Genomic DNA, 13449 nt, shown 5'->3' on the forward strand with positions numbered 1-13449 from the left:
TATCTTTTGAGTAACTGATCTAAGTAACATTTCTGGTTTTGTATCAGTGGGGACACTTTGCAGGATAATCAGAGTTATTCCATCCCTTTTGGAGTTATCCTTTTCCTAAAGGAGTAAAAATATTATAATAACCTAAGAGAAGATAAAAAATTCAGGCACAGCATTCATTATCATCCCTGAGGTTCTTTCGCAGACAAAACAAGATTATTTGCAGTAAGATGCAAATACTGACTTAAAACCTTTAATTTTCAAATATGATACCCAAAACTTCCATTTCTAGCTACTTAAAAGCATTTTGGTTCAGTCCTGTTTTAAAGAAAATTGAGTTTGCAGGGCACCTTGATGTACTTTTTATCCACTTTTGTATGAAAAGCCCAAACCTAAGGATACCTAGTTATTGTTTGGTTCTCATTGAATCAGTGGGAAGCAAAGTTCAATTTTAGCACACAATTAGCGCGCTCTCTGTCTCCATGCCTCCTCCTTGTCTTCTGTGCCTGCAACAGTTCATCTGCCAGGCTGCTCTCTAATCTGTGATTTTTAAGAGACTTCCATGACAAACTTCATGGGTCTGATTCTCTTCTCACTTAGGGCTTCTCTATATGGTGCATTAATCGCACTAGAGGGGTGTGGATTCCAGTGCACACTAGCTTACTGGCCTCTGTGGGTCCTGCTGATGTGCACTAAAAGTTCCCTACTGCACATTAATGTAGAACTGTTTCAACTGAGAATTACTATACTGTTCAAACAGTAGTACATAAATGCACAATAGGGAACTTTTAGTGCATGCCAGTAGGGTCTGCCTGGGCCAGTTTGGGCGCAACATACTAGTACACACAGCCCTCTAGTGCAGACTAATTCACTAGATAGACATGGCGTTACTCTGGTTTTACACAGTGGATTCATTTCTTGTTTACACTACATGAGAGGAGAATCAGACATCCTGACTTTGATGGGAGTTTGCATGAGAAAAGACTGAGGAAAAACATAGATCTTCGCTATTAGGGTTTGGCCCTGGGATTATTCATGTCTTTTTTAAAATGTCATTTATGAGTCTTTTTCACTCTTCTGAATGCTGAGTGGGAAAATTGGCACTCCAGATCCATAATCTTCCTTTTAGTGCGCCTAGTTAGGTGCACACCATGCAGGAACAGTCTTTCAGGTAGTCTTCATCCAGGAAGCACCACAATTTGCACTATTCACAAACCACAGGATACCATTCTGGTTTAGGTTCCTAATCCCTCTCACACACAACCCCTTACAACATCTACTTGGGGGTGCGGGGGAACAAGCTAGAAAGGAAGGAAAAAAAGAAAAATGAAACAGTGTGCAGCCAGCCAATCAGTATGGCAGTTACCCACGTACAATCAGCACCAGCTGCAGCCCAATTAAACTCAACATTCACAGGTGTTCCCAGCAGCCTGTGTGTTAACAAAACCACTTTCTTGAAAATACCTCAGACTTTAACACAGAAACTCATTTCTTTTTAAAGTTCTTGAAAGCTATTTAGAGCACTTTAAATACAAAGAAGCTGAAAAGGACTTTCAGCCTGCTGGAAAAGAGTTGGTGCTTAATGCCAAAATGGGTGGGAGTCAGCCAAGTTGAATCAGCCAGTGTAACCATTGGTTTGGGGGGAGGAAGGGTTATCCTGAGTGATGCTTATTTAGGAACAGTAACTGGTGCTCATTTTATTGTTAAGATTTAAATCTCTCTATTTTAATATCCATCATATTTGTAATAAGCTGTGAGATCCTGTGTGGCTTTGTGGGGGGTATCAGCTCAGATGGCAAGTGACAATTTTTCTTTTTTCATACAGTCATTTCATAAACTAGCTTCCTTGACTTGCATAGTAAGATTTATAAATTAGTTATTTTTGCTCCTGAGCTTAGAGTTCCCTGTGGGTGGTTCAGCTTCTTTGTTAGCACCTCATGTTTTTGTTAATCTGTTTTATTAATGTGATTAGAAAGTGAATGATATTCTGAGAGATGATCCAAGCAGTTAGACTAATGTGAAATGTAGTTCTCTATCATCCCATTTAGGAAAAAAAACCCATATGTGTAAATATTTGTTTTAGTTTTAGCTTATAATAGGACTAATAATTTAAATACTTTTCTGTGTTCTATATGGGATTAACAGCCTTCGGCTACACCTCAAGCCTTCAGCTCCTCCTAGCTGGTTACTAATACCCAGGAAATGCCCTGCACCTCTACAATAATTTCGTAATTACATATTGCCTGGTCTGTTGCTAATTGATTAATCACTTTGTTGTTTCTGACTTTCATTAATGTCTTCATCATCATTTTACCAGTCAATGCTGCCAGACAAAGAAAATTACTATATTTTAAGTTGTATTACATATCCTATATGTTTGTCGGTAGCTTTACCATAACTTCACTTTTCTGAAGGGGACATAATATTATTCTTATTTTTCATAACATGCGAAGTCCAGCACACTTGGCTCTTTTGCCCTTTTGCACTTGAAGATAGGATAACTGGATTTCCTAAGGTTCAGTGCTCAAGACATTTCATATCATGGGAAATTTCTTTTTCCCACCAAGACTGCAGTTGTCTTATATAATCTATTTATTGCTTTTCTCTGACCTTCATGCTATTGAAAGGATACATACTTGTACTTGCCTGTATTAAATTTGCTCTTTTTAATAGGATGGTGATAGCATGAAGTCATTCATTGTTTGGATTATTTTTCCATACTATTTTATTGTTCTCATTTGCTCACTTTGCTGTATGCCTCCCTGAATTTTAGGCCTTTGTCAATAAAACAATATTGGATAAGTGCACAAGAAACCTTAAATTACTTCTATTGAAAAAAGCAAATGATTCATTGCATCCATGGTACGCTGAAGAAACTTGTAGTTGCGCAGGTGTTCATATGCCATCTCATTAGGAAAAATCCAGTTTCCATCCACATTTGGTGAGACTCAGGGTAAGGTGATGAAGAATGTGGCAGAACTCTATCAAATCCCTTTTCCTAAGAAAGTTAGGGAGTGCCCTTTGCATACCTAAGATAGTGGGAACTTGTCCAGGTGTTTCTGAAAAATTGGCAGAGTATTTTACATATACATAACATGGCCCAAACATATTTAAGATTACTTGTCCCTTTCCTCTGTAATTCTTTTATGTGTCTGAGGGGAAATTTCAAGTGAATTTCCATGTAGTGAAACAAAGTTCCAGGTGGGAGCTCCTAGTTTTAAATAGGATAGCAGTGGATTCATGATTTCCTGATCTTTTGTAATCTCCTGGAAGTATATCTGCATTTCCCATTAGCCCTGCTTATAGTCTGTTCATGCTGTCCCTAAAGAAAGGCTCTGTTCTATGTCACATTTCTTTTCTATCTCCTTCTTGTGATGGTCATTTCAAGATTAAGGGAGAAAGATATCAACATCTTTTTTCTTTCGTGGATAAATTAATGTTCTCGGTCTGTCATTTTTGGAAATGAGAGCCTAGCTCGAGTTGTTTAACAGTTCAAGACTTTACCATTAACATAGACACACAGAAAATTCTGCCTTTTCCAAACCCAAGTCCAAGTTTCTGTTTTCCACAGAAACCATGACCAAAATCCTCTTATGTGCAAACAATAGGTTTGGGTGCACGAAGTATGTTGTGATGACAAGCACTGACTGTCATTTGCTCCATCTCCTAGGAAGCTTTTCTTACTCTTCAGGACAAGAGCTAGAACACAGAGAGTTGCTTTGGGATTCTGAGTGTAGTCAGGGTGTAATTTTTTGACCCAGTTGATTTGATATACCCATATTTCTCGTTGAATAAATTAGACTTTTGCTGAAATTCAGTGGAAGTGCTAAAATCTTTATTTCCGTGAACTGTATTTCAGGTGGTTCTTAGAAAATCTCAGACTAGTTTACATTATACACAGAGGTAAGTATCTATATTACTTCTAGCATCATTTTCCCAATTCTGGAGACTGCTAAAATTGGCAAAATAAAAATTATAAGTGTTGCATGAGCAACCACATTTCACTTGCAGTGCATCCAGTCATTTCATATTGTTGTGGTAGATGTCAGCAGGTGGTGCTATTATACATAGTCTTCCAAGTTCCTTTCCTTGGTGTGTGAGCAAGTTTTTACTCTTGGAAGGAATGTTTGTGGTGGTTGGTAGTCTTGATCATACACGATTCTGGCTGGAGAGAGACCTGTGCAAGCGGAAGGAGTGTTTACTGTTGGGTTCTGATTAGAGTCAATTCTGGAGGCAGAGTTGCTCCCCGGTAACTAGGCATTGGTGTTGGACTGACATTCCTGGAAAAAAAATTACCGTACGTGCTGTTTGTGACCAGGACTGGCGTATGTGTATAAATAAACAAGATACACTTAGAATGTACTCAGACTCTGTGTCACTGATTTCTCCTATACTGGAAGTTGACCTGCAAGGCTTAGGGTTGCCATGTGTCAGGTTTTTGACTGGAATACCTGGTCAAAAAGAGACCCTGGTGACTCCTGTCAGCACCGCTGACTGGGCTATTAAAAGTCTGGTTGGCATGGAGCTGGCAGGCTCCCTACCTGGCTCTGCGCAGCAACGTATCTCTTGGGTCCTAGGTGGAGGGACCGCCACGGGAGCTCCGTGCACTGCCTCCAACCTGAGTGCCAGCTCCACAGCTCCCATTGGCCAGGAACCATGGCCAATGGGAGCTGCAGGGGCAGAGTCTGTGGGTGGAGGCAGCATGCAGAGCCGCCTGGGTGTACCTTCTCCTAGGAGCTGAAGGACATGTTGCCACTTGCGGGGAGTTGCCCAAGGTGAGCACCGCGTACAGCCCTCACCCCGAAACACTACCTGTACCCCAACTCCCTCCCAGAGCCCTCACCCCTTCCCGTGCCCCTACCCCAGTCCTGAGCCCCCTCTGCCACCCAAACTCTCTCCCAGAGCCCTCACCCGTGCCCCAACTCTCAGCCCTGAGCCACCTCTCACACCCAAACTCCCTCCCAGAGCCCACACCCTGAACCCCCTCCTGTGCCCCAACCCCCTGCCACAGCTCAGAACCTCCTTCTACATTCTGAACCCCTCGGCCTCAGCCTGGAACCCCCTCCTGCATCCCAAACCCCTCTCAGCAGCATTGATTTCCACCAGATTTCCTGGTGTGTTTCTGCCAGGTTTGGAGAGAAGCTTGCTTCCAGGCTCTTCAACTTTCTTTCAAAAATCCCTCCATCCCACTAGCCCTGCAACTGTAGGGTTCACGTGGCCTCCTGGTATGGGGGGAGAGCATGCTGTTGAGCCCTCTCTTTCCTTCTACTGGTTCTGGGGTCTTTCTCTTCCTTTTTCTCTTTGTCTCACTCCATTCTGCATTGTGCAATCTAATACTAATTGTTCAGGTAGGCAAAGGAACTGGAGAACCTGTAATAACAGAGCTGGGCAAATAATGCAAGTAAATTTATCAAACCAAATTCAATTTCAAATTACTTTTATGTTCTCTTTCCACAAGTGTACATAGGGTTGAATTTTACTAGTGAGAATGCTTGTTGGAAGAATATTTTAAGCTTGCACACTTGAAACTTACTTCAAATTTGCTTTCCTTAATCCTCCACTTCACCCACCTGATATTCTAAGGCAGCAATGGACTATAACTCATACCATGCAATTTAGATGACCAATCACAATGCCCTACATTTTGAATACTGAGTAACAGAAAGCCTTGGAGTATTAATGATTATTGTACATAATTAATGATAATGTACATAATTACATTATGCCAGATTTAGTCAAACAGTTCTGAATAATAAAAAGTTTGAGTTTTGACTGTAACTAGAAGAAGAGGCAAAATTAATAAAATAAATTATTTTTTTGAATTATTTGTTTTTCTCATCTGAGCAATTCAAATAGTCCTGAAAATCAAACAAAATTTATTGATTTAGTGGGATTTGTTTATATCCTATAATTTTCAAATACTGTGAAGCTTTCTTGCACTGTCCTTAAGAGTAAAACTAGAAACAAAAGAATTCCGTAGCCTTTGAAAGTTAATTGTGGTCACTGTTGCTGATATTCTTGGCAGGAGCCTAGAGGCAACATAAAAACCACTGAAAGTATTGGCTAGTAGGCAAATTCCTCCTCCATATATCAGTATATGAGTGAAACAGAGGGAGATAAAGTAGTAACGTTTGCTTCCTCTTTTTCTAAAGTCTTATTACATCTGCCAAACCATTGCTCCTCCTCACTCTGTCCTACATTGGAGCTTCCAGCAGTAAAAAATACACAAGCCATTCACCATTGGATTTCTGCTGGTTGAGTGATATTTTGCTTCAGTAGCTCTAATGTTCTAGATGATTAATGATCATTATAGGCAGATTTGTCCAAGCACAATCTGTTGTTCTTTGTTTCTCCATTGGTGGATCTGAAAAGACTTTAGAAAACAAATTATCAACATGTAAAAATGAGTTATTCTGTTTGATATAATGAAAAACTAATGCAGTGGCATACTGTGTATTAGGGAGAAAAGGGCTGAACTTCAAAGATCCACATTATTTCAAAGTTCAGGGTGGGTTTTTTGGATGTGGTTTTGGTTCAGGCCTGTTTTTAGTCTACCATTTCACAATAGTGTTTGCTCTCCTTCTAAAGGTTTTATTTAATTTGAAGTAGCTTTATAACTGCGATAGATAGGAATTGAGAAATATTCCCCTTCTACTAGAAAATATGAGTGTAATGGTCAGGATATTTACATTAGTTTCTAGAACTTTGCAAGGTCTTATTTAGCTCTGTAAGAAGTCGATGCCCTACATCTCAGCAATCCTTCAACAATTCAGTGTCTCTGCGCTACTGAAAAGCATTGAAATACATAACAGCAGTGTTTTAGCTTCACTGCTCATTAGAGGAGCACAGAACTAATAGTAATATTGTTGTAACTGGACAAAGCCATCTAAATCCATGCGTGTTTTTTTGTGAAAGCTTCCTAAACATGCCGCTAAACCCTCTAAAAAGCTACTAACAGCTTTGGCAACCATTAGCCCAGTATAAGCAGTGGAACTCTTTTCAGTAAGTGAACAAACAGAGAAAATATGCTGAATGGCTGGACAAATGCGTTTCAGGCTGGCTCTTTCATTTACAGATATAAGGGTGCAGTCAATATCAATCACTGTTTTCCCTGTTGCACTGGAAATCACAATATCTCTTTTCATTCCACAAGCTCTTTTCACCACAGTAATGTGTCTTTAGAGTGACACTGGCATCAGTCTGTTTCCGCTGTCTGAAGTCCAGAGAGTTTAAAAACACATTTCAGAGTATGAGACCATAACCCTCTTCCCCTTCTACACACCTCTCTGTCCTTCCTTCCTTCTCCCAGCTTTCCTCTCTGAATTAATTGTATTTACTACTTTCCCAACCGAGGTTTTAAGGAGGAAAGTGGTCACAGGAATTTGGAATATCTATTCTTCTGGTTTAGCGACAGAGACATGTGTCAGATTGTTTGTCACTGATCATTGGATTTTTAATTTATCAGGTGTTGTACAGAGTTTAGAAACACTAGAGCAGCATATGGTAATTAAATTAGAAATAATGGTGACATAATGATTTGAAGTGTAATGGACTGAGGCTTTAAGTTCAATCTGTTATAGTTACATTTTTCAGAGGTGCTGAGCACCCGCGACTCCCATTCAATAGAAAACAAGCACTAGAAGCTGAGCCACTGTAAAAACCAGGCCATCAGCATATACTAACGTTCTTCTGTGATGACTTCATTTGCCGTGTTTTGCTTCAGATCATGTTTGGTCTGGAAACAAAGGTGAATTTTCAGATTGAAAAAAAAAAGGTGTGTACATTATTTTTGTTTTTCATTTACAGATAACAGCAGTCTGCAGAGAAGCAGCCCTTCTAGCCCTCCAGGAAGATATCCAGGCCAAATGTATTATGGGACGACATTTTCAACATGCATTGAGTATTGTGACCCCTAGAATTCCTGAGTCACTAAGACAGTTTTATGAAGATTATCAGCGGCAGAGTGGACTACATACACTTTGAGAAATGAATATGTGCATTTGCACTCACTTGTGTGTGTGTGTGTGTGTGTACACACGCTCATTTCACCTGTATACAGCAAATTTTCTTTAAATTCTTGAGCGTTTAGGAATTTCTTATTGTAAATGGAATGTCTGAAATGAACTCCATTTCAGAAATTTCATAGTAGAAGTATTTTGTGTCGATTGTGAACTATGTGAATGCAGTGGAAGTGGTTGAAAATTTTGTACTTTATAATAAAATGGTATAATCTGTGTTGTTATAATTCAGATTGCTGGTTTAAATCACTTTTATCTGCAAATACATATCAGTCTGGAAAAGAAAGGACTCTCCACTCAGTAATTTTTAGGCTTATCCTTGATGGTCTCCTTGAAAACATCTGCAACAGCAACAAGTGTCCCTACAGTCTTAATCTTTGTGTGTCTGGTTGTCCAGTTCCACACAAAGGAGCATCACAGAGACTGGGAGTGGCATGAATACATGCTGAAAAATATTCTGAAATCTTTGATTTATGACATTCAAAGAAGTTGCCAAACAAGCCTGCCAAACATTCAGCTTTCCTCTCTCTCCCCCCTACTCCCCCCCCAAACTTAAGGTGTTCCTAATTGATCACAGCACAATGTTTAACTTCAGTCTTGGACATCTTCCCTTTCTTTATATTATAAGGTAGGAATATAAACTAGAAGGGTACATTAGGCTTGTTATAAAGATTGGGAAAATGGACTGTTTTTAATTTGTGGTTAATTTATAACTATTTCCAGATGTCAGAGAGAGAGGGTTTGTTTGTTTTTTATTTAAAAAAAATATATCTGAGTATCTTGTTGATTGGGAAAATTGTACATTTCTTACAGATCTATGTACAATGTTTTCTCTTTATAATATATATATAGAGAGAGAGATGGTATTTGATCTGATATTTAATCTACCAAGCACTGTACCTTGATCTATAGAGGACACATTGTAAAACATAATGGGAAAAAGTTGAGAGATGTTAATTACTTCTTGATACGGTGCATGTGAGTAAGACTTGAAAAAATGTGCATTTAAACTGGACCACCAAAAATCTTTGGAATTTCCTAGAAAATCCAATGAGTAAAAATATCTAGTTGATAGAACTGATGCAAGTGGCCACAAAAATGTGGGGGTACAGATACAGATTTTTCAACCTATTTCATCACTGATTTTTTTTTACTGAAACCACGGCAGGTTGTTTCTTGGGCATGTATTCTTGTACCTTCAGTAAACAAGCTGATCAGGTAAAATTACTTGCAGGGTAATGAGCTACTGTATACCAGATATGACTAGAAAGGCAGATCAATCAAAAGCAATAATTAAAAGCGGGGGGAGCCAAAAGGTGATAAAAACTGAAAGGATCTGACTTTATTTCAACAGGTAATTGCATGGCTTGGCTAATGTTTCTTCCAGCTAAGCGGAAGACCCTTCGGGGTCGAAGCATTAGCCAAATCATGCTGTTACCTGTTGATGTCAAGTAAAATAGTTTCAGATTTTATCACCTTTTGGCTTATTTTTTGGATTTATTGTTGGTTTTGAAGAATTTGGCTTCTTATGGTAGTTCAATATTTGTTTCTGCAAGAGTTTTATGTCTGTTTATGCTCACCCCTTCTGTTCTTTTTAAAGAAATAAGCTTTTGATTTTATTCAGGTGATTTCTTTGTTTTGTTCAGTTTCTCTCATTAAATATAGTCTTTAAGGGGCTACTCTTACCTTAAAAATCACACATCTGCCCGCTATTTAACTTACTCGTGCTACAAGTAAAGTTTCAGATTTCTATAACTGAGAGAGATTAGAGGAGGAAAAACGTAGTTGTGTACTTTTTGGGTTGATGGTACTAGCTGTATTGGTGATTTCAAAGTTTCTCCTGTGTTGCTTGTGTGGGTCTTCTGCACCAGACCAGAAGAGAGAGAAAAAAATTTAAATAGGAAAATGCAAAAATTGGCAGAAGGATGCAGGGGCAGATGTAGTAAATGAAACTAGTTTTAACTCATTTTTTCTAAAGTGGCTATAATTCAGGTTGAGGGTATCCAAAGCATTTATCATAACAATTAAATCCTGGATGTTTTCAAACAGTCAGTAGTCATACCATTATCCTTCTGAACTTTGTGTGTGTGTTGCAGAAAAGAACCATAGAACTTAGTCCTAACCTAACACAGTTCACAAATCTGGCCTCTAAATATCTACATGTTGATCTGGATGAGAGAAATCATTGTTGCCATTTCTTGGGAAGTGCTCAGATATCATGGTAACAGGGACCAAAATGAGAACCTGGACTGGGAGAAAGAAACATGTGATCTCTACTTCTTGTGAAGGCTGCAGAATTGGAATATCAGGCATTGGGGAAGAGATGGGATCTGGCACCCAGCCACCAATTGTGCCTGTGAAAATCTTCCCTTAGAATTCTTCATTAAATGCACCATCTTTCACTTCCCTCATTGTACCACGTATTCTGATGTAGAGCTATGTGAATTAATAAATGTTAAACTGGAAATATTTCCTCTTTTTGCTGGGTTTGTAGAATAGAAAAGGCAATTTAAGTTTTATTGTAACTTGTTTTTTTTAAATATGGCAAATTGGTGAAATTCATCAAATATTTCTGTTTTGCAACTAAATATTTGTTGCGGAAAACTCAGGTAAATTTATGCCACTTGAAAACTTGCTTACTCCTGATAGTAGATAGTTTGAGATATAAAGAAATGTATGATTGCGTATACCCAGTTCCATATGAAAGGTACAGTCCAATGTTATAATTGAACAGCAACATTGTACCATTTAATCAGAATGCTGGAAAAATAACAGGCACTTTGTGTTGGAAAACAATTTTGATGAAAGCTCATCGGCAACAAAAGAACTTCACAACCATTTTGAAAGTGCTTTGGAAAATACTTTGCCAAAACAGCTGCTGTGTGTAGGTTAAATTTACATGCCAGAGAACATGATCCTGTAGCATGCACAGTGCCCGCAACTGTTGTTGGAGTTAATAGATGAGGACACAATAGGACAGAGCATTCCAAGGGTATTCTCTGCTAATGAATTATTTTTAAATGATCATTTTTAACACATGAAATTGAGATCTAAACTTTTCACATCATGCTTCGCTCAGTATATCATCTCTTGGTATTGCACTAATCTCTTAATTGTAAGAGACCATATAAACCTTAGTATCTCCACACCAAAGGGTAAGTTAAAGATGGAATATTACCTGTAACTCTGAATGTCCTTGCTTCTAGTGAGTTACTCTCCTTCATATTGTTTGGGTACTTTTGTATGATTTAATTTTCATAATTACAGGTTTAGTGAACAAGAAAAACCCACCATGTAAAAGGTCATATTCCCCTTCTCTAGAAGTAGTTTCAGTACTTATTTCCCCTGCCCCAATTATCTTTTGGAGCTTATCTTTGGCTCAGACACTGTTTGAGTTGTGGAATTGTTAACATTAAATCGGCTTTTCAATGTTTCAGGCAAACTTTGTTTAAATACAAAATTTAACAACTTCTTCCAATAACAACATCTTGTGAATAGTGTAAAATGTCTTTCAGCTGGTTTGCCAAAAATGAACAAAATGCTAAAATGTCTTTACTTAATTTGAAAAAAGTCCAATCTTGTATTTTCCCTAATGCATGGAACAGATTTTCACTGCAGGTACAATGTACAGTTTTTTAACTCTGTGGAAAAAGAATGTAGTATATTAGAATGATTTTCCTTGAATCTCTAAATGAGAATAGAACATAATGTGTAGTTGGTTCGCATGCTAAGGGAAAAATTTTGGGATAGATTAGAGATTATTTTTGAAGATTATTCAAGAATATATAATTTAAATTTATCTGTCCTACTGAATTTTTAATCTTTTAAAGTTGATTTTTCTGGCCTATATATTCTGGGTCTCATCTCTTAGCTTCTCTATTCATTTTAAATGTCAAACTGCACTTCTGCTTCAGAAACCTATATCAAGCAAAGCACTCCCATAATTAAGCATATGTTGGTTAGAGGTACTGAAGAACTATAGGAGAATACGTTTTCTTATGGCGCATGCTTCAGACTCAGTGCTTATGGAGTGTAGATGAGAATCATGAGAGAGCAGTGCTGGTGAGTGTGGGTCTGTAAAATGAAGTAGTCTGAGGGAAGTGAGCACTGCAAGTTGGTAGTTAGGAAAAACCACTGAGGCATTGAAATTTGGCCCGGTAGACATATTGATTTATTAGAACTATTGGACACATTTGTGTCTGGCCCTCATGGAGCAAGAGGTGATTCAGTGGATGAAACAATATTGCATTTAAAAAACTGGATTTGCAAAAGTATTCAGTGATTTGGAGTGGCTCAATTTTTTTTGGTGCCAAACATGAGACATCTCAAAGGAACTTGACTTTCGGAGGTTGGGTACTCAGCTCTTTCTGAAAACCTAAGCCCCTTTTAGGTGTCTTAATTTGGGCAGCCAAAAATTGAGGCTCACAAAATCACTAGTCACTGTTGAAAATCTTGGCCAGAGTATCCCAAACAAATTGGCCAAGCTAATGATGGACAAATGTAAAAGGTTTGGCTCATGTAATATAAACACAGCAAATTTGGACACATAACTGAATTTCTCTAAAGCTTCTGAGGGAACCCCTTAATCCAGCCTTCTATATAATCTGAGAAATTACACACCTACTTTTATAAAATACTGGTTTTACCATATCATGACTAAATAATTGGTTTCTGATTAATCTCAAAAAAATTACATTTTATGTAAATGCAGCAAATTTCTAGAAGGATTTCCTAATATTGCTATTTTTCCCATCACATGGAATCACGGTCAAAAATAGTCTCCTTTCTTATTCAGCTCTCTTTCAGATCATTGTATGTCTTTACATAATCATTATTCTTCTTTCACAACGTTGTAGCCGAAGGAATTGCACCATGGATAAATTTGGCCAGGTGTTTAAAGTACATTGAATTCCTCAGATGCAAGGGTCTACATAATTGCAAAGTTTTATTGTTATGCACACGTTTTGAAAATCTGTCTCAAGTACATTGTGCCTTTAATTCTCACATTTTAGAACCCTAGCTTGTGTGCATAAACCTAAGCCATGTTCTCTTCTTCTGATGGTGTGAAAGGGCCATAAAACCAGCTGATCTCCTGAGCTGACATAGCCCATTCCTACACCACCACCATTCCATGCAACCTCAGCATTGGTGACATGTGAAGGGTGAGAAGGGGAGGTGGCTGGAGTAATACTTTCAGCTGGTATACTGGCCCCTCGGCAGCATAACCAAATGGTATACCTTAAAGCATCTCAAAGTTGCTCTAAACTGTGCTGAGGTCAGGTTCAGCATGGACCCTGCCTCTGGGGAAATGCAGCTGGTTTCTTTATGACCCTGGCAGCTTCCTAGCTGTACACAGCAGATACTGTGTGCAATGGAAAATCTGGGCCTCCAGTCTAGAATATGAGTTTTATATTTGTAGTTAGTCACTAGCCTTTTATATAGA

General features: G+C 38.4%; 1 protein-coding gene across 2 annotated transcripts in view; it reads left to right on the plus strand.

Annotated features, from left to right (window-relative positions):
• Positions 1-8222, plus strand: part of SPATA5 (spermatogenesis associated 5) — a 301993-nt gene extending 293771 nt beyond the window's left edge. Inside the window, exon 16 of one of the 2 annotated variants that reach the window (XM_043545492.1) lies at positions 7795-8222. In XM_043545492.1, the coding sequence (XP_043401427.1) occupies positions 7795-7971 (177 nt within the window). In that variant the 3' untranslated portion in view covers positions 7972-8222. The remainder of the gene's footprint in view (positions 1-7794) is intronic. The other variant, XM_043545494.1, reaches the window with a different exon arrangement.
• The last annotated feature ends 5227 nt before the right edge of the window (positions 8223-13449 follow it).

This window comes from Chelonia mydas, chromosome 4 (assembly GCF_015237465.2).
Source record: "Chelonia mydas isolate rCheMyd1 chromosome 4, rCheMyd1.pri.v2, whole genome shotgun sequence".
Taxonomy (NCBI): domain Eukaryota; kingdom Metazoa; phylum Chordata; order Testudines; family Cheloniidae; genus Chelonia; species Chelonia mydas.